Below are 25,809 nucleotides of genomic sequence, written 5' to 3'. Positions count from 1 at the left end.
CTTTGTCAGTGTAACTAGAATCCCTTGTTGCCTTGCTTCCTGAAGTGAGTGGGGGGAAGTACAGCCTACTGATGTGTTGCTCATCTGGATAGATAGAGTACATAGCTGGGGAAGAAGCTTCTGCACTTGATTTTGATTCTTTCATCCAAAGACAAATGTGTGTACTCTGTGTACTTGTCATACAGGAGAAGCATATGGGAGAGACTTACAGACCTTGCTTTACAAGGGAGCAGGCACACATGCACTCATTTGCCAGTGCCAAGCCATCAGCTTTGTCTCCCCAGTTAAAAACAAAACAAAACAAAAACAAAACACACACACACCAAACAAACAAACACAAATTGTGGTTCTTTACCTGCCTATTTGTTAGTCTTTCCTGGCCTGCTTTGCAGATGACCTTGAATAATTGATATTATCCACAGTGTTGGTCATTCCTGTTAAACTGTGGTTCCTGTTTGTCATATGTGATGATTTGTGCACAGCACAAAAAGAGTTGGTCTGGTGAAGTTTGCAGTTTGTCTGGAAGAGAGGGTGCAGGACCAAGACATTAGAAATCTCCTTTGTAAACCTTGAAATATGGTGAGATGTCACAGGTTGAATGGTGGCTGATGCAGTCTTTTATTGAATAAATGGCTAGATCATGTTTTTGTGAATTAAATGCATCTTCTACAGCTGTGCAAAATATGCTTGAATCAGAGGTACCAGGAAAGAAACTGCTTCATATTAGGTACTGTGTATAGAAGCTTTTTGCATGTACCACTTGGAATTCCAAATCAAGGGGATTTGGAATTTAGCTTAGCATGGTAACCTTGACATTTCCATGACGAAGACTACCTTCAGGTGTGCTAGTTGCCTATAAATTCGTATATTGTGTGAGGGTGGCTGTATCTAGGATAAATTTGCTTGTTTATTTTTTAAATCCACTACCCTGTTTTGTCTGAGGTTGATTATCAGTCTCTAGCTCTAGCTTGTAGCAGCTAACACTGAAAGTTGGGTAGTTCAGATGTTCCTCCTTAGTAGCCAGAAACTTAGATGTCACTAAGAAATCTTTTTTCTTTACTCTCCTTACAATGTCTGACTTGATGCAATTGGAAAAAATGTTTTGTTACCAAATATTGCATGACAGGGATATAAAAAGGCAGGAGAGAGTTTGGTGATTTTTTTTATTTATTATTTTTTTATTTTTAGTCTAGTAGCCTAAATGCTACTGAGTTATGATAAGTTAATTGCATGTGATATGTTAACTCTTCCTTCTTCTGTTGCAGGGTGTAGTTGGAGGAGTCATGATAGTAACTCCAAATAACATCATGTTTGACCCACATAAATCTGATCCTCTGGTAATTGAGAATGGCTGTGAAGAATATGGGCTAATCTGCCCCATGGAGGAGGTTGTCTCTATAGCTCTCTACAACGACATCTCTCACATGAAGATTAAAGATGCATTGCCATCGTAAGGAGTATTCTTTCCTGAACTTACGTTTACATATTTTCCCTAAGGGTCATGGGAATAGAGGGAGGTGGGGGGAAAGGGCTTTAATCACAGAATGCAGCAGAATATAAGAAACCAGGGGATGAAAATGCCAGCTAAGGAGTGATTCAAAGGAGTTATATTGTTCTTTTGCTTAATGCTTAGAGGAATTCAGTGGCAGAGAGAAATGGGTCATGAATATGGGAATTGCAGTGCAAAGGAGACCAGTAAAAAAATATACCAATGACAAGTATTGGATGGCATGCCTTGGTTGGGCTCTTGCACTATCTGTTCTCTAAGGTTATTTCAGTGGAAGTGAAGACCGTTTGTTCTGAACACATTTGTTGTTACGAGGACCGTTCTGAGAGTATTATTTAAAGCCTTTGAAGATAAGACCTTAACTGCTATCTTCAGGACTTACAAAAATACCATTTTGTAGAAATACTTCCAATTCAGAACCAGGGAAGCTTTGGTAGTTAGAATTTGTAATACATAATGGTCTTGGGGAGTGGGGGAGAACTTAGTTTCATTTAAGTGTAGTGTAACCATGTTTAAGTGTAGTGTAAGCTTAATTTGTTCTAAGCAAGATGGAAACTCATCTACTTCCCTCCATTTTCTTATTTCAAGAAAAAATTTCTAGATACTTGTGTTATGCTCGTCACTAGAGTGTCTAGTAACTTGTTAGTAACTCCTAAGTGATGAAAGTCTTGAATTCTTATTCACCTCAGACTTTTTAGCAGTAAGAAAGAGCTTACGCAGTTTGTGTGCTGTTAAGTTTTTAAGAATTTTCCTTTTAAGAGTGTTTTATGATTCTCTTGCATTAAAAATAAATCTTTGTGGAAGTCTGCATTAAGTAGTAGGTTTTAGTGTTGATAAAAGCAAAAGGAAAAAAGATGTGTTGGCAGTTACCACTTTGCAGTAAACATGTTTAAACAGGGTACAGCTTCTCTCTGATTTGCTTTCTTCTCAAAAACGCATTTTTACTGGCTAGGAAAGCATGAAAAACCATTGAACTAGCAATCAGTATAGCCTTGACACATTGTCAGGTGTGGGAAGTAACGATATTAATATGATATGAATTAAATTTCAGCGGCTAAATACATGTCCTGTGTTTTCTTTTGGTCACTGAACTTCTGATGACTTGCACATTCTTATGACATCTGTACCATTTCTTCACCTGTGTCTCATAGTCTGCAACGTGATTTACTCATTTTATTTTGGTATTATCCTTTCCACATTTTTCTCTGTTTTCTTTAAAGTCATTTATTTCCACTGATGTATGTTCATTTTGGAGAAAGTAATTTTGAGTTGAGTTTCAGACTTTAAGTTGATATATTATTCATTTTTCTTTTCCATTTTTTTTTTTCTGTTTCCATTTTGCTTTTAACATCCTATGTACATCCACCATTTCCCCTGGCAGTGACATACCAAAGGATCTTTGTCCTCTGTACAGGCCAGGAGAATGGGAAGACCTTTCCTCTGAGAAAGATATCAATCCTTTCAGCAAATTCAAATCCCTTAGCAAGGAAAAGAGGCAACAGAACGGGGATTCATCCACAGTGCCAGGTGCCAAACAGATAAAACCTTCAGATAAGGAAAAGTCTGCTGATTTTGAAGTTCTTCAGTCATCTGAGAGTACAGGTTCAATCAAATCAAAGTCACTGGAGTTTACCAACAATATCACTGCCACTGAGCATTTGGAAAAGTTTGCTGTGGATCCACGTACCAAGGAGCCTTCTGGAGAAAAAAACGTTTCAGACATCAGAACCAAAGACAACTCCCTTTTGGGAAGAGGAGGGGATGATTTCGTAGAACTGGAAAAGACATCATCTTGTGTGGATAGAGGGCTGGACAGGAAAATCTCAGTAATGGAAGGCTTGCTGGCTGACCCCAAGGAGTTGGGGAGAACTAAGCAGCAGGTAACCAAATCCGCTACAGAAGTCCAGGAGCACTTGACTGTTGATTCCTTGGAAAAAAAGGACAGTGTTGAACCTAAAGCTGACTTAGACTTAGAGCTGTGTGAAAAGCAAGATGTTATTCCAGAAGTAAACAAATGTGTCAGTTCCCCGACAGGTAAGGTGGAGACTGCATTGGACACTAAGAAAGAGCTAGAGAAAGATAAACTTATCGAATTTTACCTCAATAAAGATGGGAATGGGTCTCAGTCATCTGAAGACTTACACAAGGCTGAAATCCAGAAAGGTGAAAACAATAAAGCAATTGGCATAGACCTTACACTTAGCTGTTCAAAGTCCCAAGCTAATGAAGTCCATACAGTTAAAAGTATGGAGCTTGATTCCTGCTGCATTGAGAGGAAAGCACCTTCATTAGAAATCAGCTCAGCAGCAGCAGAGGAAAAGGATCTGAAAGAGTCTGTGGACTCTTCATTAGTACCAGCTGTAGACAAGACCTGTCAAGAAACACAGTTAGACAATCAATCAGAGATCAGACTGTGGCTGCTGCAGAAAATTCAAGTGCCAATTGAAGGTAGGTCTTTGGTTATCCTTGTTTCCTCTGAGACTTGGACAGCATTGTGACGGTAACGTTTGAATTGATATCCTTCTGCTCTGAATTTCCGCTTTCTATGTATAGTACTGGTCTTTTTCGTTGTTTTTAATCTTGTATATTTTAATTTAATATATATTTTTTTATATTTAGAAGAAAAAAACATAACTTTAAACTCCCTAAGCTTCTAGTTTAATAAGTAGCTTGCACGCTCTTTCCGTATTCGGTGATCACTGTTTATATAAACTTCACCTCATATAAACCTCACCGCTGGTTACTGGCTTTAAGAAGGACAATAAAATGTCATCCAGCTGGAATACTGACAGGGATGCATCATGGCATAGGAATTGTCACTCCATATTCATAACTTCTCGTTCTTCAGTGATGTTGGCCAGTGTATTTCTGATAGAATCCATCACAGTGTGTATAGCAGTGCTTTGCTGTAAAGTGGGTCCTTTAGTATTGTCGCTGTCTCTTTCGGGTGTCTTCGATGCTATGGAAATGCCTAAAGAAGTGATAAATAGGAGGATATGTAGAGTCTTTTATTGATACTTTTGTTTTGATTAGTCTTTTTTTTGTAAGTAAAATTCAGGAAGTTACTGGAAAGCATATAAGAAAAAGAAATCTCACTGTAGGTAGCACATTCGCATACTACTGTTTCTACTGTTACTCGGGACGTGTGAGCACTAGTCCATCCCAGAGCGTTAGCCTAGTGAGCTAAGGGGCATCCCCCCGATCCACGTCAAGTGGTGGAGGGCAATTAGAGTGGAAGTCTTCATTTTAAAAACATTTTTTCTTAACATAATTTTACCTTTCTTTTGGAAGGGTTTATGTCTTGCTAGTTGCATTTGATGATTGTTCTCATAGGAAAACAACAGCAAAACCAGAAAACGGCTGTATGTGTACTCCTACAACTTATGCAGCGATTTCAGTGCAATTGAGGTTACGGTTTAGTAAACATTTTTTTCTGTCAAACTGGCAATTTAAGAACTTACACCACTCTTATGTTTTACCCTGTCCCCCCTGTGCAGACAAAAGGTGTTGGTATGGCTGTTTGACCATCACAGTGGAGGAACTGATTGGGCTTGGTGTGCGTGCACGGTTGCTCTTTAGCTGGATCAGTTTCCTGGACCCACTCAAACACTGGAGTAGGAATGAGGGATCTAGCAGGAGGGGAGACAGCAGTGGCATTACCCTTTGCTGTGGTGCGGTGTGTTGAGCTGGCTGTGATGACCGAGGTAGTCAAGGTCTTCTCTTCTGCTGCCCCCTTCCTTGCCTGCTTCATGTTGCTGTTTGCACCCAGCATGATTGTCATACTGATGTGAGCTGCAGTGCTATTCTGTACGTTGCTGTACAACTGAGGGGGATACAGCCCTGATGAAATGGGAATAAATAGCCACAATATAGAATGAGCAAGGATTTGCTAAACCGGTTTCGCTATTTAATGACATTAGGTTTAATTCTGTGTATGATAATTCTGAGTCTTCTGTGCCGATATTTTATCAGTTGCCGTAGTTGTACTGTCCTGTAAACAGTCCATTTCTCCTGTCTCTTGTTCAGATATGCTTCCTTCAAAAGAGGAGAAGAGCAAAACTCCTCCAATGTTTCTGTGCATTAAAGTAGGCAAACCCATGAGAAAGTCCTTTGTGTCTCAGAGCACCACCATGTCTCAACAGTACAGTAAAAAGATAAAGCAACCAGAGTACTGGTTTGCTGTTCCTCGGGAAAGGTAAGCTACAGCACTTAATTTGTAAATGTGTAGTGCTTTCTAGAGTTGAATGTGACTTTCCCCTGTGTGGTCCATGGTGTCAAATGCAGCAAGGATGCTGAGATGAGGAGAGGGGTGCCCCCCTTTTATTGCGTGCCAGAGAGAGAAAGGAATGTTTGTTGCTGGTCCAGTTATACTTTCCAGAGGGAAGGAAGAAGGCAGTAAGTGTCACGTGGAAGATGAAAAGGGTGATACACGTGTTACTAGCTCATGATAAAAGCACTGGGGAATCATCTGGGTTTTGGGCATAGTGTAGGAGGTGAGGGAAAGGTGGAGCGGTTGCAAAAGTGCCAAGGAATCCACGAAGGTGCCAGTGTTAAAAATAGGTACCTCACATGAGCAAAGGACAAGAAGTGGAAAAGGGAGACACTTCTAACTGAATGGGTGTGGCTTTCTGACTTCGTGCCCATGAAAACAAACAAACAAAAAAAACCCCATGCATCCCTTTGTGATAAAATCCACTTAAAAGGTCTGTGCCCTTAGGTATATATGTATAAAGAGTAGTACTATAGAAAAAAAAAAGTAAGGCCTGTGGTTTTTCCACATAAATCACCCAGGAATTTTCCCTGGCTGTGAGGAATCACATCCTTGGTCTTTCTCTTGCTAGAAGGCAGCAAGAGCAACTCTCATGTCTGCTGATGAACCAAAATACGGAAATTAGTGATCACACTTCCTGTGAATAGATACTAGAAAGAAAGAATCTGAATCTGTGATAAATTTCAGTGGTGTGTCTTTAAGATGTAGTTCATTTTTATATTTAAAAAAAAATAATCAGACTATTTATTTTCAAATTTGTAGTATATGTGTTAAGTTAATGTTTATTTCATATATTTTAGAAATGAGTGTTTTAAGCAGACCAGTAGTGTGGAAGCTGCTGACACGGGAGGAGGGGGAGAGGTTTAATCCAGCTGGAATGTGGCCCTCGGGAGTGTAGCTGCAGGTAGCTTTTGGTTTGCTCGTTATCTGCTGAACCCGGTCCTTGGCTTCTCAGGGATTGCAAAAGTATGGGTTCAGAAAATTCTGGTTTGGTGTATGAGTAAAGACTTCAAGGGGTTAGAGTGATGCTGCAACACAACGCAAGGTCAGTTATTGCTTTGGAGATAGCGTGTCTGGTGTTGAATAAAGCTACCGGGATTGAGATTGTCTCTGACCATTGTTCTGTGTAACAGCTAAATCTGTTAAACAAAGTGGGAATGTAGCTTCTGTACTTTTTGTTGTAAAAGCAGAAAATTTATTCTTAGCGGGGGGATCTAACTAATACACAAACTTACGCATTGATAATTGGTTTATGCTTCAGTTTTTAGAACAGTAAAATTAATTTCTGAAGTGAGCTATTGCAGTGTTTGGTCACGCTGGCTGACAAGGCAAATCTTGGCTGTCACATCTGCTGTTTGGATCTTTATCAAAATAGCGGTGCATGTTGCAAGATTGGGTCATTCCGGTGATGTTCACACACGCCTGTTTAAACACCACGGGGGTGTGTAAAAGGTTGCACAGAACCTGGGGCAAAAATTAAACTTGAGACCCACTCCACCATTTTAATGCAAGATATGTATTTGCCTAACAAGTGGGTGTTTTCTTCGAAGTCTCAGACATATCTGAAAGCAAACTGTGTAGTTCCCTGCTCACTGATGGTATTGCTTGGTACTCGTATTACAAGGTATGTGATCACTGGTTTTGCATCTTGAGAGGGTCACGGACAATACGCTATTTGGGATAGCTCTGCAATGTATTTTTGATGCAACATCTCAAAATAAATATAACCTGCATTCAAAATATCTTTAAATTTAGTAAGTTATGTAGGAAAATATCAAAAATACCTCTCGTCTCATTGGCAATAAAGCAGCATAAAGAAAATACTTGCTGTCACTGTAGCTTGTGCAGCATCTTCATGTTTCCATCAATAAACAAAAAAAGTGAGATTGTGAAGAAATTAATGTGCACGTCTATAATCACTGTGTAAGTTAAATCACCAAATCACAGAATGGTTTGGGTTGGAAGGGACCTTAAAGCCCACCCAGTTCCAACCCCCTGCCATGGGCAGGGACGCCTCCCACCAGAGCAGGTTGCCCAAAGCCCCATCCAGCCTGGCCTTGAACACCTCGAGGGATGGGGCATCCACAGCTTCTCTGGGCAACCTGGGCCAGGGCCTCACTACCCTCATGGGCACAATCTAAATCTCCCCTCTTTTAGTTTAAAGCCATTGCTCCTTGTCCTATCCCTACTCTCCCTGACAAAGAGCCCCTCCCCAGCTTTCCTGTAGGCCTCCTTCAGGCACTGGAAGGCTGCTGTAAGGTCATTTAACTGTATTTTTCTGTGACTTATTACTGTTTGCTGTTGAACCAGCTTTGGTAACCAGTTGCCAAAATGACTCTGTTTTCACCCTGAGCCCTGTAATCTGCTGCTCCCAGCAGAGCTGCTGTTCCACGTGCAAACAGCCTGCTGCTTTTGTGCCCTTTGCAGGCTTCGGTAAAGCTGCATGTTGGGGAGTGAGTGGGGGATGAGGGACACCCTCCTTTTAAAAAGTTTTTTTTTTTTCCTCTACACAGGGAAAAGTGCTGGCTGATTTTCTTTATAAAGGGCATTAATAAGTTCTTCTAGTTCTTCTCTCGCTATACGTGACTTCACAGGGTGCTGTGGGTGGCCCAGTGACACTGATGACCCCGAGCAGCGCAGCTGAGTTAATCAGCGACTCTGGGGCTGCTCTGTGTAGCTTTGCTTAATCACAGAGGCATTCATCTTAGCACGTAATGGGGGAGATGGACATCGCTGTTGTCCTATATAAGGATCGCCCAGTCTCAGGCAGCTTCTCATCAGGGTAACTGTTCGTCTGAGCAGAGAGGCACTCAAGGTTTTGGACAGTAATGAAAAGATCGAATCTTTTGCTGAGAAGCCTTGCAATGGGTGTAGCTTACAGTATCAGAGGGTGAGTCTGTGTGCGCTCTGTGGTTTTGTGCTTAAGGATATTGAGAAGGAATGTAGACTTTTTCTAACTTTGTCGATTTTGAGTAGCAGTAGGTGAGTAATTATGTCACTCACAGACTTCCTCAAGCTGTTGCAGAGGAGGATGTCTTGTGCTGGGACAGAGATACTAATGCATAATTTTGCTTTACAAACGTGTATCCTAGCAAATAATTTCCTCATTTGAGTGTTGACAAGTTTCTCAGTCAAGAAGTAAATTTGTTGGTTATCTATAATATAAATTTAGCAGACATATTTGGTTAATCAATATATTTATTTTGTGTTGATTTAAAATGCATCGCATTAAAATCATGCTGCTGAGAGGGCATCCACTTTCTTGGAGGTTACTTTTTGTGAGAGCAGGTAGGATTCTCAAAGAGGAAAACAGCAGAGTTTGAGCCTTGCTTCCTTTTTTCAGTCTTAGCCTCGTCCCCATTGATTTTTGGTTTGGTTTTGGGGAGTCGGGTAAGGTTGTTTTTTGTTGGTGGTGTTTGTTTGTTTTGTGTTTGTTTTTTTAAGTTTGTTTCTTTTGGTAGAGCATGATTTTGCTTTGTTGTGACTCTTCTTCATATCTAGTGCATAAAACATTCAATTTAATGGGGTTGAAGTTGAGATCTTGAAGAACTTACAGCATAACTACCTACAGTCAATACTTGCATGCTTTCCATGCATTTACACAGCGATTTGCATAAAGAGGTGATGATTAAAAAGATCCCTATGGTGAAGTAACTCTTCTGTGCCCTTGTTAATGGAGAGGAATAGGTAACATAAAGCTTAGATTTAGACTCCTTTTGAATTATCCTTGTATGAGTATAGTAGTACTCTTAGATATCTTGTAGTCTACTACAAAGTAGTACTTTGATATCTTATTTATCAGGAGTCTAACAGATGGCCTCCAGGGGTCCCTTCCAACCTCAGCCATTCTGTGTTTTGAGGCCAGGAGCTGCAAGTGGACTTGGAGCCCTTGCACATGTATCATCAGGATACACAACCCTTCTCACCCGTTAATTACCTGAAATCATTCATTTATGGAAAACTTCTTTGCCTCTACCCCAGAGAAGTCAGATGTAGTCGTATTATGGTGGTGATGATGTCACTTTGGAAAGTCCTGAATTGAAGTACATCTTTTAGAAGAAAAACCATTTTCAGTTCCCTCTCAGGAATCAACAGTAGCTTGACAAGTTGATTAATACGTTTTATTGATAATTGCCTTCGCCATTTAAAAAATGTTCTTTTTCAGCGCTCTGCGTACCTACTTTTTCTGGCTTCTGGTTCCTGGATGTGGTTGTATCTATTACCAGGATTCAGTTCCTGTATTGCTCCTGTAAACTATGTAATTCTTTTTGCTGTTGGTTTTGCGGCTCTTTGTCTAGGCTAGGACACCTGCAGGACTCCTGAATCGAGTACTGTGAGCAGAGTATTCCAGCAGTTCTCACCCAAGTGTCGGATACCAAACCAACACAATCTCATTCTTTTCCACAGAACCTTGCTTTGTTTGTTCATTCAAGGACTGCACAAAGTATTGCCATCAGCGTGTTAATGCAGAGCTCCTGCTCCAAAATTCAGAACCATTATCCCAGGGTCATTCTGCCAAAGACAAAGCAGCCATCCTGCAAGCATGCCCTCCGCTTTTGGTTATTAAATATATCCTCCTGTGCTAGGCTGCACTGACATACATACCTGATTGTGCCCAGTTTACTAAACAGTGCAGTGGCATAAATATTCCACCAAGCTTTTGTCTTATACTGATTTTATCAGCAATAATTGTATTGTTTCTGCCAGACTTTTTTCAGGGAGAATATTTTTCTGATTGAAGAATATTGAGCTGTTTACACTTTCTTTTGGTAAGAAACAAATTGAATTTCGTTTTGTTTTGGACTGCAATTCCAGCAGCAGGAAAAACAATCTGTTCTGATGTGAAAAGTCTCTTTGAGTAGAAATTTTCTTGATTTATTTAGAATGGCTAAAATGCCATTTCTGAGCTACCTGTTATATGAAAATAATATAAAATCAGATTAATAAAAATGCTGGTCCTGATTTTTATTATTTTTTTTGGTCCTTCTAATAGTGAGGCTACTGAAGCACTGAAGTAGATCACATTAGGGGTCCCTCCCTGGGAGCTCCCCACGGCTCAAGCATGTTACACTGCTGGCTCTGGTGCTCTATGGCATTGCCTGATCAGCACAGGAGAGAAATAAAGCAGAGGAAGAGTTTGCTGAGTGTTACAAAGTTCTGGTAGAGGTGTGCCTCTTTGTCCCCAAGGGAAAAGCCCTTCCTATAACAGAGGTCGTCAGTCTCCACATCTGGAGATTTTTTAAAACAATTTAGGCACTGACCTATAATGATTTCAGATGTTCATCTGGGGATGAAGATGTGATCTTAACACACATCCACTGCTGGAAATCTTTGTCTGTCAGCAGCACTTGTGATTTACTTGAAGTCACTAACTTATATTTCCTGTGTTGTTCTACTTTTATGGATTAAATCATCATTTGATGTCATATCAGATATTTTATGGAAGCCTAAGCACATGGTATTGCTACATGTCAAATCTCTGTCAGCAAAACATTTAAACAAAAAAACTCATTTAAACAATTAGTTTTTGAATTAGTTTTGAGATTCCTGTTCTGTTTAATCAAGGGATATTTCAGCTGTTCCATTATAATTAGGACACTATGGTTGCAATAGTTCTCTCTTTCATTACTGTTGTTCTTGCACAGTGTTTACCCAACGCTAGTTTTCTCCCAAACTATTAGAGCTGCCCCAGTATTTGAAGTTTTATCAAAAATCAGCATCACCTACCCAGACTTGATTCCCATCTCTCTTAAAACTTAAACTTAAAACATAGACTGCATGCATAGGGAAAATTCTTCTTTTAAAAAAAAAAAAGCGATATCTTCTCTTTACTCTTTAATATAGTTCATAGCTACTATAGGAACATAAAGTATTTCATCATCACTGTTATTGAGAAATTTCACTTGGTGGTTGCTCAAATATAAAATCAAAATATGTATTGAGTAATTTGTCTCTTTCAGATGACTGTTGGTAACGTGCTCTTTCATTAATGAGCACGGCAAATACAATTTTTAGGATTCAGGTTGCTCACAAAGTGCTTAAAAATAATAACTCTGACATTACTGTCGTGGTTTTTAAGTTATGTTCTTTACAGGATGAGTTTTCTACTGAATTTATAACCTTCACTGTAAACTTGTTTTATGTTTTTGTTCCCCCTGTGCGTACATTACTATGGGTATATTTGTAAGCACCTTCACTTTGCTACTAAACTGTCTGCAGCAAGGGTGTTTTCCCCCCCCTTTTTTTTCTTTCTTTAAACAGTATTCCATCTTTCATTTTTGATTTGCATCTCCTAGGTATTTTTTTGAATGATTCTCATTATCATCTTTTGCTTTTGAATAATTTCTTTCTGGAGTGATTAACTTCAAGTTTCTGATCTTGGGCCTTTCCCAGCACTTTGTTTTATTGGTTTTTCTTGTTAGTACATGACACGCTCGTAAGCTTGTGATCACCAGAACAGCTACTGAGATCTAGGATACATTTCTTTGCAGGTCTCAGGTTGGCTGTAAGAGAGTTTCCCAAGCAGTGGCTTTTTTTTTCTTTTCCCCATTTGGTAGCTTGGGAATACCAGCCTAACATAATGTTACAGTTTTATTAACACAGAAGGGATGCTCTGCATCCCATTTCAGAACAACCTCCCTTCTCCAATTAGCTATTTCTCATTTCGTGTTGCTGCTTTTTAAATCTAGAGAGTCTGGATTTATTTAGCATCTGCCCATGGTAGAGGAAAACTGAGTTATAGACTACTTAGAGAAACTGAGCACGTACAGGTCCATGGGCCCTGACAGGAAATCTGCTGAGTGTACCGAGGCAGCTGGCTGATGTTATTACAGGGCTGCTTTCTGTCTTCCTCTGAAAGGTAATGATAATTGGGAGAGGACCTTAATAACTAGGAAGACAAATGCCGCAACCATCTTCTGAAAAATCAAGAACCTTTGGGAACACAGGCCAGTCATCTTTACCTCAGTCTCTGGGAAGATTATGGAGCAAGTCCTTGTGGAAGCCATTTCCAGGCACGTGGAGGGCAAGAGACAGCTGTTGTAGATTTACCAAAGGCAAATTGTGCTTTCCCAACCAGATAGCTTTTCTGTCATGAGATGGGGAGCTCTGTGAACAAGGAAAGAGCAAAAGGTGGTGTTAGTGAACTTAATCTCCTAGAGTATTCTCACAGTCAAGTTTGAAAAAATGTTGTCTGGACAGGTAAGTGACAAGGTAGATGAAAAACTGGACTGCGGGGCTCAAAGTCAATAGGTAGTCAAAGTGGACGCCAGGTGCAAGTGGTATTCCTCGGGGATTGATACTGTTCAATGTCTTCATCTAGGGTGTGGACAATGGGATAGAACACATCCTTGTCATTTGGGGGGGATGACACTAAATCTGGGATGTGTTCATACACTGGAGAGCAGGGCTGCCAGTCAGAGGGACCTCAACGAGGAGGCAGAACGTGCTGACAGAAGTGTCAGGAAATTCAGAGAAGGCAAATGCAAAGCTATACACCTGCGGTGGGGCAGCCCCTGCAGTGATGCAGTCTGGGGACGGGTGGCCTGGGAGCAGCTCTGCAGAAAAGGAGCTGGGGAAGTTGAGAGCAAGCTCAGCATAAGTCAGCGTGGCTCTTTGCATTAATGAAGGCTGGCTCATATAAGGAAGGGCACAGTAAGCAGCTTGGGGGAAGTGGCTATGCCCCTCTTCTTTTGGGTACCTGGTTTAAAATTTAAAATAAAAATGAAGAAGGCCTTTTGCAGGTGCTGCATGCATCAGGGGAAATTAGACGTAAAAGGAAAAAAAAACAACATGGCATTGGTTATGCATGGAGCAGGTTGCGTGGAGAGGCTGTGCAAACTCTGTTGGAGATTTTCAAAAATGCAGATGGACAAGACCGAGCAAGCTGCTCTAACTTGGAAATTGGCTCTACTTCAAACAGAAATTGGACTAGGTGCTCTCCAGAGGTGCCTTACTGTCTAAATTTGTTCTGTGATTCCGTGATGGGAGAATGAATGCTGCTCTCCTACGTCCCCCTGCATGAGCATGCTTTCCAGTCTTAGCAAGGCAACAGCAGCCACCAGTTTTATTGCTCTCCTGTTAGTGTTTGTAGGAATTAAGTAGCTAACTTTCCAGAGTAGGATTAGTGCATGTGAAATACACAGTGCTCAAGTTAAATGCCTTTTTCAGTTAAAACTCAAATTAGTTAGTGAGAAGATTGCCATCCTGCTCTTTCTGAAGCACCTGCGGAGAAAGCAAAGAGGAATGGGGCATGCTGTGTCAGCTATGGATGTGGGAAAACTGCAATTAGAGGAAAAGATCCTAACTAAAATTAGATCATACAGCTTTCAGAAATGTTCCATATTTCACTAGTGTTAGATCTATGCAAGTTAGTAAGCAGTCATACGGCTTCTTAGAAAGTGGGGGAACCCCTGACAGTGGGGAGCGAGACCCTCCTTTAGCCTCTTCCAGGCAGGTACCGGCCGGAGCGATCCAGAAGGCTGATTGCTTGTGCGTTGCTACCTTGAGCTCTCTCATTTGTGCGTGTTGTGCAGAGTTATGAACGACAGCTGAAATTTTGGCGTTGTATACCAGCGTTAGCCATGTTGCTTGTTCTTGGTGAAGGGAGGCTCTTGATGCCTGAGGAACTAGTACTAGGTGTTCACATACTGCAGCTGTGTGTGCTTGGGTGTCTTACAAATGTTTCGTGGGTACAGTTCTTATTTGATAACAAAAATTTAAATTCAGATAGGACATCTAGTAGCCAGGCACCACAGAAATGTTTCTGAATATTTAAAGGGGAAGGGAAAAAGTTGATGGCAATGCTGATTTGTTCCTTTTTTTTTTTTTGTGGTTAGGAGGACATGAGGCAGCAAAGTTGATCCTTTATTCTTTGAGGGCAGTGGAATTGGGCATAAAATCTCTTGAAGCCAAAGTGAGTCAAGCCCCCAGATATCACTTTTACAAGGAATTAATGTAGCCATTGTGAGCAGGCAACCATTTTAGGACTATCGGTTCTGCAGTTAGAACTGCTGTCAGACTCTAGCCCTTACTGGTAGGAGTGTAGAACAAAAAATATAGACTTAATTGTAAAAACACCTGAAATTATATTTGTAAACAGCATCCAACAGTTTTGAAATGGTGTGTTAAGATTACTCATATTGTTTGTGCATATCCTATAAATCCAAGTAACATGAAATGTGATAGGAAAGTGTCTGGGATTCTCTAAGATTTTACTTGTTCTGTTATTGACCAGGGAATTGCCAGGAGAATCTTTCTGGTGAATAAGTGAAGAAAAATCCAGTGTCAAAAGTACTTGCTGTCTTTATGTCTGCCCTCTTTAATTAGCATTTGATTTTGCTGCATTCAACTTCTTGTACAGTGGATCCACTAACATATTCCCGTTTGGACTTGCTTATGTTCATTTTAATTTTGATCTTCAGTACTATTTGTTGGAATAAAGGAATATGATAAATAAATGGTTTCTTTATAATTTGTTCACTATTCATTATGGATGTTGTCAGAGAACATCTCTTTGAAGAAAGTAACTGAGACCTGACTACATTTATGAAAACGCATACCCTGCTGGCATTATATCATTAACCAAGCTGTCAGTAACGGCTCGTTTTCCTTATGGTAACAGAATGATTAATTGTGGTGCAGTTAGCGTCTGTAAGTTTTAGAGGACAGCTAGAAATGTGGTGTAGACTTTATTGATGATACTTTATGGCTTGTTTTATGTGGAAGGTCAAACTATTGAAGTGATTTTTTTTTCTGGATTTAACTTTTGTGAGCATGATCTAGTACTAAACCAGCGGACTTCTTAATATGAGTTGTAGGGGACTGACTTAGTCTTAGCTACTTAGTCTTTCAATGATGCTTTGGTTGTGTTTATAGGAAAGGAAAGAAAAATATATTGCAGGGAGAGAAAGCAGAGAAACCTTGAAGTGCTTCAGGCTGTTAGGTAGAAGGAGCTATTGCTTTGTGTGGTTTGCGAGGGTGGAAGTATGTGGGTATCCTGTGTGTCTGGCTGTCCCCTTTTGTCCTTGGGCGACATCTCTGTACTATGTGACAGTACATGGTTCATGGATCACTGAAAAGTGGTTGTTTTCTCCTTTTCTGTTTACAGGGTGGATCACCTGTACACATTTTTTGTTCAGTGGTCACCAGAAATATATGGGAAGGATGCCAAAGAGCAAGGTTTTGTTGTGGTAGAAAAGGAAGAGCTTGATATGATAGACAACTTCTTCAGTGAGCCAACTACTAAAAGCTGGGAGGTGAGTGCTTTCCGTGAAGCATGTTTGTATCAAGTGTGCATCCTGTTACAAATCTCAGCACTTGCTCTCTTAATGATTTTATGATGTTTCTTTATAACGTTTGTTGCTTCTGGTAGAAGCCTTCTCAAGGCAGCTGTCTCACAAATGTACTCATATTCCTTCAGTACTCCTTTCTTCTCTCCCCAGAAATGGCAGGCAAACAGCTAACAGTTTTCTGGCTTGCAACTAGTAGAAGTTATGTAAATATTTTGGTTATGTTATGTTAGCCATTTGCAAAGCTATACAGGCACATGTTGTATGTGTTGCTAAATTCATACTGTATTTATATGCTACTAATAAATTGTCCAAAAAGCATACATGCATGTGAACACCAGCACAGTTTGAACACCAACTTGGTGCTCCTTGAAATGGATTGGTGTGTGATGTTGTTGTTATACCAGACCCTTGCTTCTTAGGTGCACACGGTAGTTTAAATGTTAGTTGTAAGATGGATAGGTTTTATACTCAGACTTTGGCTTTTTCATCTGGGAGCTTTTGCTGTCGGTTTTAACTACTTGGTGTGCATGTGTTTGCTACCTGTCTGTTTCTCATGCATATAAAATCTAGTTTCTAGGGAAAATAAGCTTGTGTATGTTTTTCTAATGATATTTATGAACCCTGAAGCACTTGCTGTGCTACAGATGTGTGATAAGTTTAAAAAAAAACAAACAAAAAAAACCATAATTTCCTAAATGGGAAGTAGCTTGATGGTGATTTTTAAAGTGATCTGATTATTTGTCTTAAACTTGTTCAAAAAATTCTACTGCCCTGTTTTTTAAGCATTTCTGTTTTCAAAGTATGCTAAAAAAACAGAACTCAGGAATGGAGCTTGTCATTCGAAATGTAGCAGCAGCATCTCTGATCCTAAATAGCTTTTATTTTTACAGTTTTGTGGTTTCTTGATGGTGCTTTGTGAACTGCAGGATGGAAAAAAAAAAGTCTTCAGTCCTTGTTTTGTTCAGAGCTGAGTGCAGTCATATATTACATTTGATTTCACTCATCGGTTGCTATTTGTATGTCCTTTAAATTCAAAATGAAGGGGAAGGACTAATGATCCAAAGAACAAATGTGGGAGGGATCCAGCTGCACCGGGAGCCTGTCTCTCATTGTTTTATTTAAATATGTATTGGGGGAAGAATTGGCTGGAAATCGTTTTAAGGTGTGTCTCTTTTGTTTGTAACATATTCAGGCTTTACAAAATCATCGTAGGACTGCCAGGAAATCCCTGGTGAAAGCCCAAATTTGGGCATGATTACTGTGATACTTTCACTCTCCCTTTTGGGGAAACAGAAAGTGTGATTGTAGAGAAGCATATAAGCAATTTTATCAAAGTGTGTCATGGGCAGTGGCTGTCTGTCATACTCGTGGGCAGGAGCTCTTGCCGCTGGAGCACAGAAGTACAGTAGATACTGCAAAATAAACTGGTAGATGATGAAAAGGCAACAAATGTCATTGAATATTCAAATTCTTTACTGTGCTAGACCTGACCAGGAGGAACCTTCAGTGAAGGTATGTTGAACTATGTCCCTATTTAAACAGCATGGATCTGCTCCAGCACTTCTATCTTAGTAAAAAAACGTACGCTGTTCTCAGATGAACTTTACACAGACTATTTCTGCCTCAGGTAGCTTGCTTTCTCCTTCCCATAAAATCTTTACAAGATGCTGTCGATCCAGTTCCTGTAGTTGTTGATTCTTTTCATTTGCTTTTGCGTGGTCTGTAAATATCTGATTTTGCATCTCACTCTTTTTGCAATTCTTGAGTGTGAAGTTGCTGCAAATGTGTGCTTCAGTTACAGCGAAAAGAGCTGCATTTAGAGACTAAACAGGCATCTGCAGGGAAGAGGGAGCTTTGTGTGTGTTTGGAGTTGGATTGCAGTTTACAACTGAGTTAATAGTTCTGTGGTTGCCAGTATCTGTAAGTTTGGTTGCGTTTTCCCACAGGTACCTGTTGCTGTTGATTTACTGTGATGCTCCACCCCCCAGCCACCAGGAAGCCTAGAGAACAGTCTTTGTAAGAGGAGTTTAGGTACTTCTGATTTAAAATGAAAAAAATATATATATATTCAATTTAAAACTAGTAATGGCCCAGGAGATTAGGAGGGAAGAAGAAACATTCATGAGGTGGAGAAAGAACAGGGCTACAAGCAGAAAGACCCATTTTCCTTTAATAGTTTGAGGAGGGGGGGTTGTTTTGTGGTGGTTTGTTTCTGTGCTTGTTTGTTTTAAGTTGGCCTAATTTTGCAGTGCAAGCCTTCGGTGAAATTGGCCATGTGAGAAATGCTCTAACAGAGGGTTCCCTCCCATCTCTGAAGGGCCCAGGACTGGCTGAGCCTGGGCTGGAGGGTCAGGATGCGGCTGCACGGCTCTTCCAGCACCACGGGCAGAAATACCAGCGCTGCCTGGCTTCACGGGGGCACCTAACTTTAATCGTGCAGGCTGGGTTTTGTCCTCTTTTCCGAACCCCTGACGTGGATGTTGAGGCACCGGTGGATGAACGTGGGCTGGACGGAGCGAGCTCAGCGGAGGTGTCGCTCTTGTCCCCCTGGAGCTGCTCGGCATGGCTGGCAAACCAGGGCTTCATCCTCCTCACAGCAAGCTCCTCACAAGTCCTGGTCCTACTGGAAAGCCCCCTCTGTGCTTTGTGGTGTGGCTAAACCTGCGCCTGGGGTTTGTCCGCTACATTTCCTTCTCCCCCCCCCCCACGGGGCAGGTGTGCGTAGGGCCTCCGGGCGTTTTTGGCAGTTGGCAGCTCCTGCAAGTTCCAGCAGCGGTGGCGAAGGCGTGGGGGGGGTTGTGCAAGTTTAATCCTTGGGTGCAGTGAAAGATGTTTAGAAGCAGCGTTAGTAGGAAGGTATGTGGAAGCCCCACAGAGTGCTCCTCAGCCACATTTTGAGGTTCCTATTCCAAGATAACTGCTGTGGTAACAAGATCGTGGAAGGAAGGTGATTTAAGGGTTCCCGGTTGTTTTCTAGCTAAGGCTCCTTCCTTCCTCTTTTTTTCTCGTCAGCCCCATCTCTGAGCCCTTGCTGCTGCTTCCTGTTTGCCATGGTGGCACCGGGCCCTAAACCCAGCCAAAACCCCACGGCTGTGTGCAGCGTGCCTCGTCTCACCTCGCCTGCAGCCCCGTGAGGTGCACTGGAGGATCAGCAGCTTTCCCTCTTGCCCAGGCCCCGTTTTGGCACCTGTGGCCTGCCCAGGCTGCACGTGGCTCAGAGCGTGTCCCCGTCTCTCTAAGCACGTTGTAGGCTGCTGTGTACTTCTACAAACCGGGGGGTTAAACGTATGGACTTGCCTTCTCGTTTTGTTTTCAGCTTTACAGGAAAAGGTCACGTGTGGCCTACCTCTAGTTGTGGGAGAGAAGCCTGTGCTTCTGTTTCACAAGTATTCGGATTCACACCTGAGAAGTGTAAATATTGACTGACCTTTTAAAATATTATCATGTGTTCTCCACACGATTTCTTAAGAAAATGGGTAAATAAAAGTTTTCTAAGAGTTGTTTGATTATTTTCAACAAAGAATGTTATAAAGACCTTGACTATTCCGAAAATGAGTATTTTAAAAAACTTGGAAAAACTGGATGCTCAGATTTTTACTCAGTACATTTCTGGCATGATATAACCGCAAAATATCTGTTAAAGTTGATTTATGTTTGTAGCTCTTTGCAATATTGCATCTGTTTGAGCTTGTATATACAAATGGAGAAGAAAAAAAAAAAAAAACAACCACAGGAAAAAGCTGGTGGTTTGGAAAAAAAGGGAAGTGAAATTTTAAACTTTTTCATATTCTCATGCATTAGCACCTGAGAAAATAATATTTTCAAGTAGCTGCATGAGAGAAAACAAAGAAGTTTGCGTCCTCATTTAGATTCCCACAAGGAGAAGATGTGTGCAGCGTGCCTTGGAAGTCGGTGCGCTTTAGCCTTCAAACTTGGGACAAAGTATATCTGAGACTGACCACGTGCTGTCACCTGCTCACCTCCGTGTTTATTAATCCCAAAGGACCCCACAGTAGTGGGTGGTCCCTGGGGTGTGCAGACGTTCTGACCGTGCTAGCCATGCTGTCTCGTACCTTGCCATTTGAGAATTTCCTTACTAAGGTTGCCTGTGCTGGATGTAACCATTCTATACAGTGGTTTTGTTTCATGCAGTATGACAGAAAATGAGTATGTTGCTTAATTAATTTGCTTCAGTGAAGGACTGACAGAATAAGAGCTGTTTTTCAGTTTGGACCCTTGTTCTCTCGCCTCAGATCATTACTGTAGAAGAAGCAAAACGGCGCAAGAGTGTTTGCAGTTACTATGAAGAAGAAGAAGATGATACTTTACCTGTCTTAAAGCATCACAGCGCACTCCTGGAGAATATGCACATAGAGCAGGTATGGCTGGAAGAAATGCAAGTTACCTTATTAGGTCTGGTGCTGTCTTTGCTGAGTGTGGGTCATTCTACTTTCTGGAGGTGATATTGATGCTTTTTAAGAGTTTGGAAGATTCGTGCAATGTCCTGCTTGCTGCAGCACTGGCTCACCTAAAAAAAACTTATGTGGAGTTTGAGTTGTGATACTGAGGACTGGTAGCTTTTTCAGTGCTTGGAGAGGGGGGTGCCAGTTTTGAAAACTCTTTTACAAGTGATGTGAGTGCAGTCAGCTGAGCTTGGAGTACAAGGCCATGTGCATGTGGTTGAGGTGTTAACCTGATGGCATCAGCTGCTACCTCAGCAGCATTTTTTTGGATTCAGAAGCCACAGCAGAGAGGGAATTGTCTGTAAGACACTACCCCTGATCTAACCTGTTGAATATGTAACTGTTTCTCCTTGTTCACTGCCCAGCTTGCCCAGCGCTTGCCTGCAAGAGTGCAGGGATATCCCTGGCGGCTTGCATATAGCACACTGGAGCACGGGACTAGCCTGAAGACTCTGTACCGTAAATCAGCATCTCTTGACAGTCCGGTTCTCCTTGTCATCAAGGATATGGACAACCAGGTAAGGAGTGCTTGTGGTGCAGGGGTTGGACTGAAAGGGCAACATTGTTTAAAACAAAACATGATGAAGTGCTAACCATGCTGTGTTACTGAAGTAACATCACACTGCAAGAAGGCCTTGGTGTTTTATTTATTCTATTTATATTTTCTACTGCTTATACTAAGCTTACAGGCAGGAAACTTACATCAGCACTAATAGAAACAAAACCCCATAGTTCCATAAATACAAGTGCTCCTTTTAATAGTGCCCATGGAAGTATCTTCCGTAGGTAACTCAGTTAACGAGCTCTCACAAATAATGGAGGTCTAGTATTTCACTAGCTCCTAGAGTCGTCATTCCTGTTGCCATGTGTCTTTTAAATTGAAGGATACAGAAGATTTGCAGGACTACTTGCTCAATTGGTATATTGCACTAGTTGCTTCTTTCAACATGAAACACCAGCTCAGAATGAAATACCAGAAAGTATTTTGAATTTATTTTTCTTGAATTTTGCAGTTCTCGAAAACAGATTAATCCTTTTATTCTGACAGATTTTTGGAGCATATGCTACACATCCCTTCAGGTTTAGTGACCACTACTATGGCACTGGTGAAACATTCCTCTACACATTCAGTCCAAATTTCAAGGTAAGTGCTGTTCGATTTCTCAGATTATTTTGTTGGATACCACATCTGAAATATTTATGAGAAAATTTTACGAAGGCAGCATATTTGAGTTTAGAAGATGTGCCAGCTGTTGATGAACGCAGTTAATCATTCATTGTCTCAGTGCAATCCTTTAAACAAAAATGGCTGTAATTTTCTGAAGTGCTGAGAGGACAGTCTCTGAGGGTAAGCAGAGGGCTTCAAGTTGATTGAGGGGCTGAAGTAGGGAGAAGTAAGGAGTCAAAGACTCACCTTGGAAGGCAGTGATATCAGGAGTAGCATATAATTTCATGCATGCTTAGGATCACAGTGATGACAAGCTAGAGATGAGAGTGCCACTGAAATACCCCTTCATGTCCATAGCTTGTATTTTTCAGTATTGAATACATTGGCCATTTTTAACAGAATGCCTGTTGATTTAAAGATGCAAGTAGAATTTTAAAAATTACTAGGGTGTCTTGTTCCTAGTTTAAATACCTGTTGTTCCTTTTCTTCCTACCTCTTCTTTCTCCCCCTTCAAAAAGAAAATAAAAATTAAAAATGACCGCACCAAAAATACCTTCTAGGAAGTCAGTCCCCAGTAGTCTTAGAGTGCCAGTATCCTCACAATCCAAGTGTATTTGTTTCCTCCCGCCCCCAGGTATTCAAATGGAGCGGGGAGAATACCTACTTCATCAATGGAGACATGACCTCCCTGGAACTTGGAGGTGGAGGGTGAGCAAATGTTTGGTTTTCAAATTGCATGGCTAGCTTTATTTTATCTTTTAATGAGAATAGAGGCAATGGTAGTTGCAGGAAAAAACTAATCAGCAAAATGGCTGAACTTAATTCTAGTAAACTGTTTAGGACAGATACCTCAGCAATCTGATTTCTGTTACAGACATACAGCAATCTCCATTGCTTAGAGAGCAACTGATGTTGGGCAAGTAATCTTTTTTGGGGGGAGGGAGGTTGACAAAACCAGATGTTTTGGATAGATACGCTGCTCATTGCTGAAGAGGTTTGCCGCTGGAAGATAACCTGTAATGGCAGTTTTGCCATAAACTTCCAGGGTTTCTCACATGGTCCTTGTTAAATGGTTGTTATTCTGTTGCTCCGTAGAACAAGGATGCAGACAGTGCTTAATCAGATCCTGAATTTCAGAAGTCAGTGGGTATGAAATCAAGGACTAAGCCCATGCAACTAACTGAAGCTGACAGCAGGCTGCACCATGTGACATCTGGCCATGGTTTGCATTGGGGGTGCATAAACACCTCTCCTCCTAAACTAGGAAGGAGCCACATCCACAGCCAAAGTGCTGGGGAGGTGTTCCTGATGCCTGTGCCCTGGGGCAGTTGGGCCTCGGCCATGCCCGAGAGGCTGCTCGCCAGCAGCAGCCAGAGCCGGTGGCGCTGAAGGTGTGCGCTCAAGGCTCTGTTCTGCTGCGATAGCTGGTATGAACAAAGCCAAGCTTACTTGGAAGTGCTTTGCCAGGGTTAAGCCCTTCATGCTCAGTCCCAGCGGTTTTCAGAATTGCCTTGGTTCTTCCGTATCGCTCCTCTGTAGCTTCCAGTTTTATGTAACTGTGACGTATGACCTGAAACCTGATGTGTGTTTCCTTTATAGTGGCCGGTTTGGCTTATGGTTAGATGCAGATTTGTATCACGGGCGAAGCAACTCCTGCAGCACCTTCAATAATGACATCTTATCTAAGAAAGAAGATTTCATAATACAGGATGTAGAAGTATGGACATTTGAATGAAGTGCTTACTGACTGCCTTAAGGACTGGATCCATTAGGCACTTAAAAAATAGAAGGTGCGGGCTGCCTCACGTTACACGCTTTTTTCTCAAGTTGTACCAGAGCATGACTACGCAAAAAATAACCAAGGAAAAACAGAGCTGGTTCTGAGAGGCAGTAGGAGACAGAACAATAAAAGACCAGAGGCGTTTTTTACTCCCTCCTCCAACATTCCTCCATCAGCGATATGATGCTTATGATAACGTTCATGGTGTATAAATTGAAAACTTCTGTAACTGTGAAAAAGATACTGTGGGGAAACTATAATTGTCTAGTACATTCCATGTGTATTTATGTTCAGTGTACAAATGCTAACCAAAAATAAAAGGTTACTTCACCAAAATCTACAGCATACTGTTTGCCATGGAAAAGAATCAGAAGTAGGTGTACACAGCACTTAAGGGAACATGTTTTTAAAGTCTTTTTATTTATTGTTCTTGTATAGTAGATTTTTTTTGTGAATGTATTAGGTATGATTTTTTCTTTTTTTTTTTTTAATGTTTCAGACCTCAATTTGATAAATAATTTCTATTCAGGTAGGTTTCTTAGGCATTGGCATTTATTCTGAATCAATTTCTTTGATTTCTGGAGTTAATTTTTATATTTTTATTTTGTACATGAGATTTGGTTTTCATTTTACCCTAATAAGAGGGTTTGTTTTCTGGCAGAAACACTTGAGTGCATAATTCTGGTTTTCTCGGAGATGAGGGAGAAGGTGGTTAGTGCTTCTCATTAACTCTGCTGCCACGTTCCTGTTAACAGATTACTGTTTTGGCAGCATATGGAGACACCGGGCAAACTGCCACCTAGTATAGACTGTATCAGCTCTGGTGCAGTCAACAGAATTGGGACAGCATGCTCTGAGCATCTGTCCTAGTGCTATGTAACTGTTTATGAAGGACGTTTCTAAGAGAGGATTGTTTTTCTGTATCACCACCAAATGATTCAAAATAAACCACCCACTGTGCTTTTTTTTGAGCATTTCTTTACAAATTGAATAACTGCTTTGTTAAGGAGAAAATGCAATCTTAAGGTTTAGAGAAGAATGGTATTTCCCTAACAGGCCAGGTCATGTTAGTGTAACAGTTGTTTTCTTAGTAATTAATATATGACTTCCTTCCTGAAAAAGATTTGAAGCAACGGGTTGGCTTAGGATTTGACATGCAAAGAAATTGTCGTCTTTGTTTTCATGAAATAATTGGATAATTTTCTTCTTTCCCCCCTCAACACCAACAAGAGTCAGTGTTACAAAATTAGGCTAAACTCTAAAAAGGTCAGTACTACTAAAATTTTGGCAAGTAGGGAAAGGGTGACAGAGGACTGGCAATCTTCACTGGTTTCTAAAGAATTCTGCTTTCCAGTTAAGCTATGCTTTTATTTACACAATCCAAAGCTGACCGAAACAGACTTTGTGGCTACACTAGAACACTCTCCTGCCGTTAGTCTCGAATGCGGGGTTGTCCTGAGAAAGGCAGGTTTTAGAAATGGTAGTGTGCTTCCATGCATTAAACAGTACAACCTAATTCTAGAATATCATTAATGAAGTAATACAAGTCAATTTAGTTACTGCTCTTCCCTTTTTTTTTAATGTATTTAAAGAAAAAGAAGACAGTGGTTTTCTTTCAAGAGCATTAACAAATCTTAATTCTGCACAGAAATTTCACAGCCTACAACCCATGCTAGATACAGCAAGTCTGTACCATGCTGCACGTAAGCTTTTCACGTTCCCGTCCACGTGGTCTACTACAGCCGTAAATGAATTTACTGGTGATGCTGTAAAATATTTTCCCAGTTGCTAGTAGCGTAATGCTTTGAAGATACCAGAAATATCTACTAGTTTGCTCTTTTTATGGTGGCAGACCACTTACTAGTTTAAAAAAAAACAAAAACAAAAACAAACAGAAAACAAAACAAAACAGAAAAAACAAATAAAACCCCAACAACCCCATGCCCAAGTTCAGCATTTTCCATACATTTCACTGTTGCTTCTCCAACGTACTCCATTATATTATACTTGTCAGAGCATATCTAAATGCTGTGTTCTATATTCAAAGCAGTGTTGTTCAATCGGAATTCTGTGACCCTTGAAGCTATGAATATTGAATATATGTAATGCAGTGCTATCACAATATTTTCAATAAAGGAATTTATGCATTCAGAAACGTGTGGCAGATCCTTTCCTTTATTGATCCTTTCCTTTATTCACAGCCCTGAGTACGTTTTTAAAGATGAAAGGATCTAGCTTAAGTAACAGGTTATGCTGACGAATATCGAAGCCTCTCCCCTTGAGAAGAGCATTCCAGCAATATCGTATTTCAGAAACGTGGTAAGAAGCT

General features: G+C 40.8%; 1 protein-coding gene across 9 annotated transcripts in view; it reads left to right on the top strand.

Moving 5' to 3' along the window:
* The window catches only part of NCOA7 (nuclear receptor coactivator 7), a 94,491-nt gene extending 68,856 nt beyond the window's left edge, over window positions 1-25,635 (top strand). For 6 of the 9 annotated variants that reach the window (XM_080586787.1, XM_080586785.1, XM_080586790.1 and 3 more), the window contains exons 8-16: window positions 1,266-1,450; window positions 2,889-3,955; window positions 5,534-5,702; window positions 15,886-16,033; window positions 20,323-20,448; window positions 20,898-21,050; window positions 21,581-21,676; window positions 22,335-22,408; window positions 23,300-25,635. In XM_080586787.1, the coding sequence (XP_080442913.1) occupies window positions 1,266-1,450; window positions 2,889-3,955; window positions 5,534-5,702; window positions 15,886-16,033; window positions 20,323-20,448; window positions 20,898-21,050; window positions 21,581-21,676; window positions 22,335-22,408; window positions 23,300-23,435 (2,154 nt within the window). In that variant the 3' untranslated portion in view covers window positions 23,436-25,635. Of the gene's footprint in view, window positions 1-1,265; window positions 1,451-2,888; window positions 3,956-5,533; window positions 5,703-15,885; window positions 16,034-16,053; window positions 17,582-20,322; window positions 20,449-20,897; window positions 21,051-21,580; window positions 21,677-22,334; window positions 22,409-23,299 lie in introns of those variants that run through there. The other 3 variants (XM_080586791.1, XM_080586792.1, XM_080586793.1) reach the window with 3 other exon arrangements.
* Window positions 25,636-25,809: the final 174 nt, after the last annotated feature.

The sequence above is a fragment of the Anser brachyrhynchus genome, assembly GCF_964034855.1.
Source record: "Anser brachyrhynchus genome assembly, chromosome: 3".
NCBI lineage: Eukaryota > Metazoa > Chordata > Aves > Anseriformes > Anatidae > Anser > Anser brachyrhynchus.
This window is presented reverse-complemented; position numbering and strand designations above follow the sequence as displayed.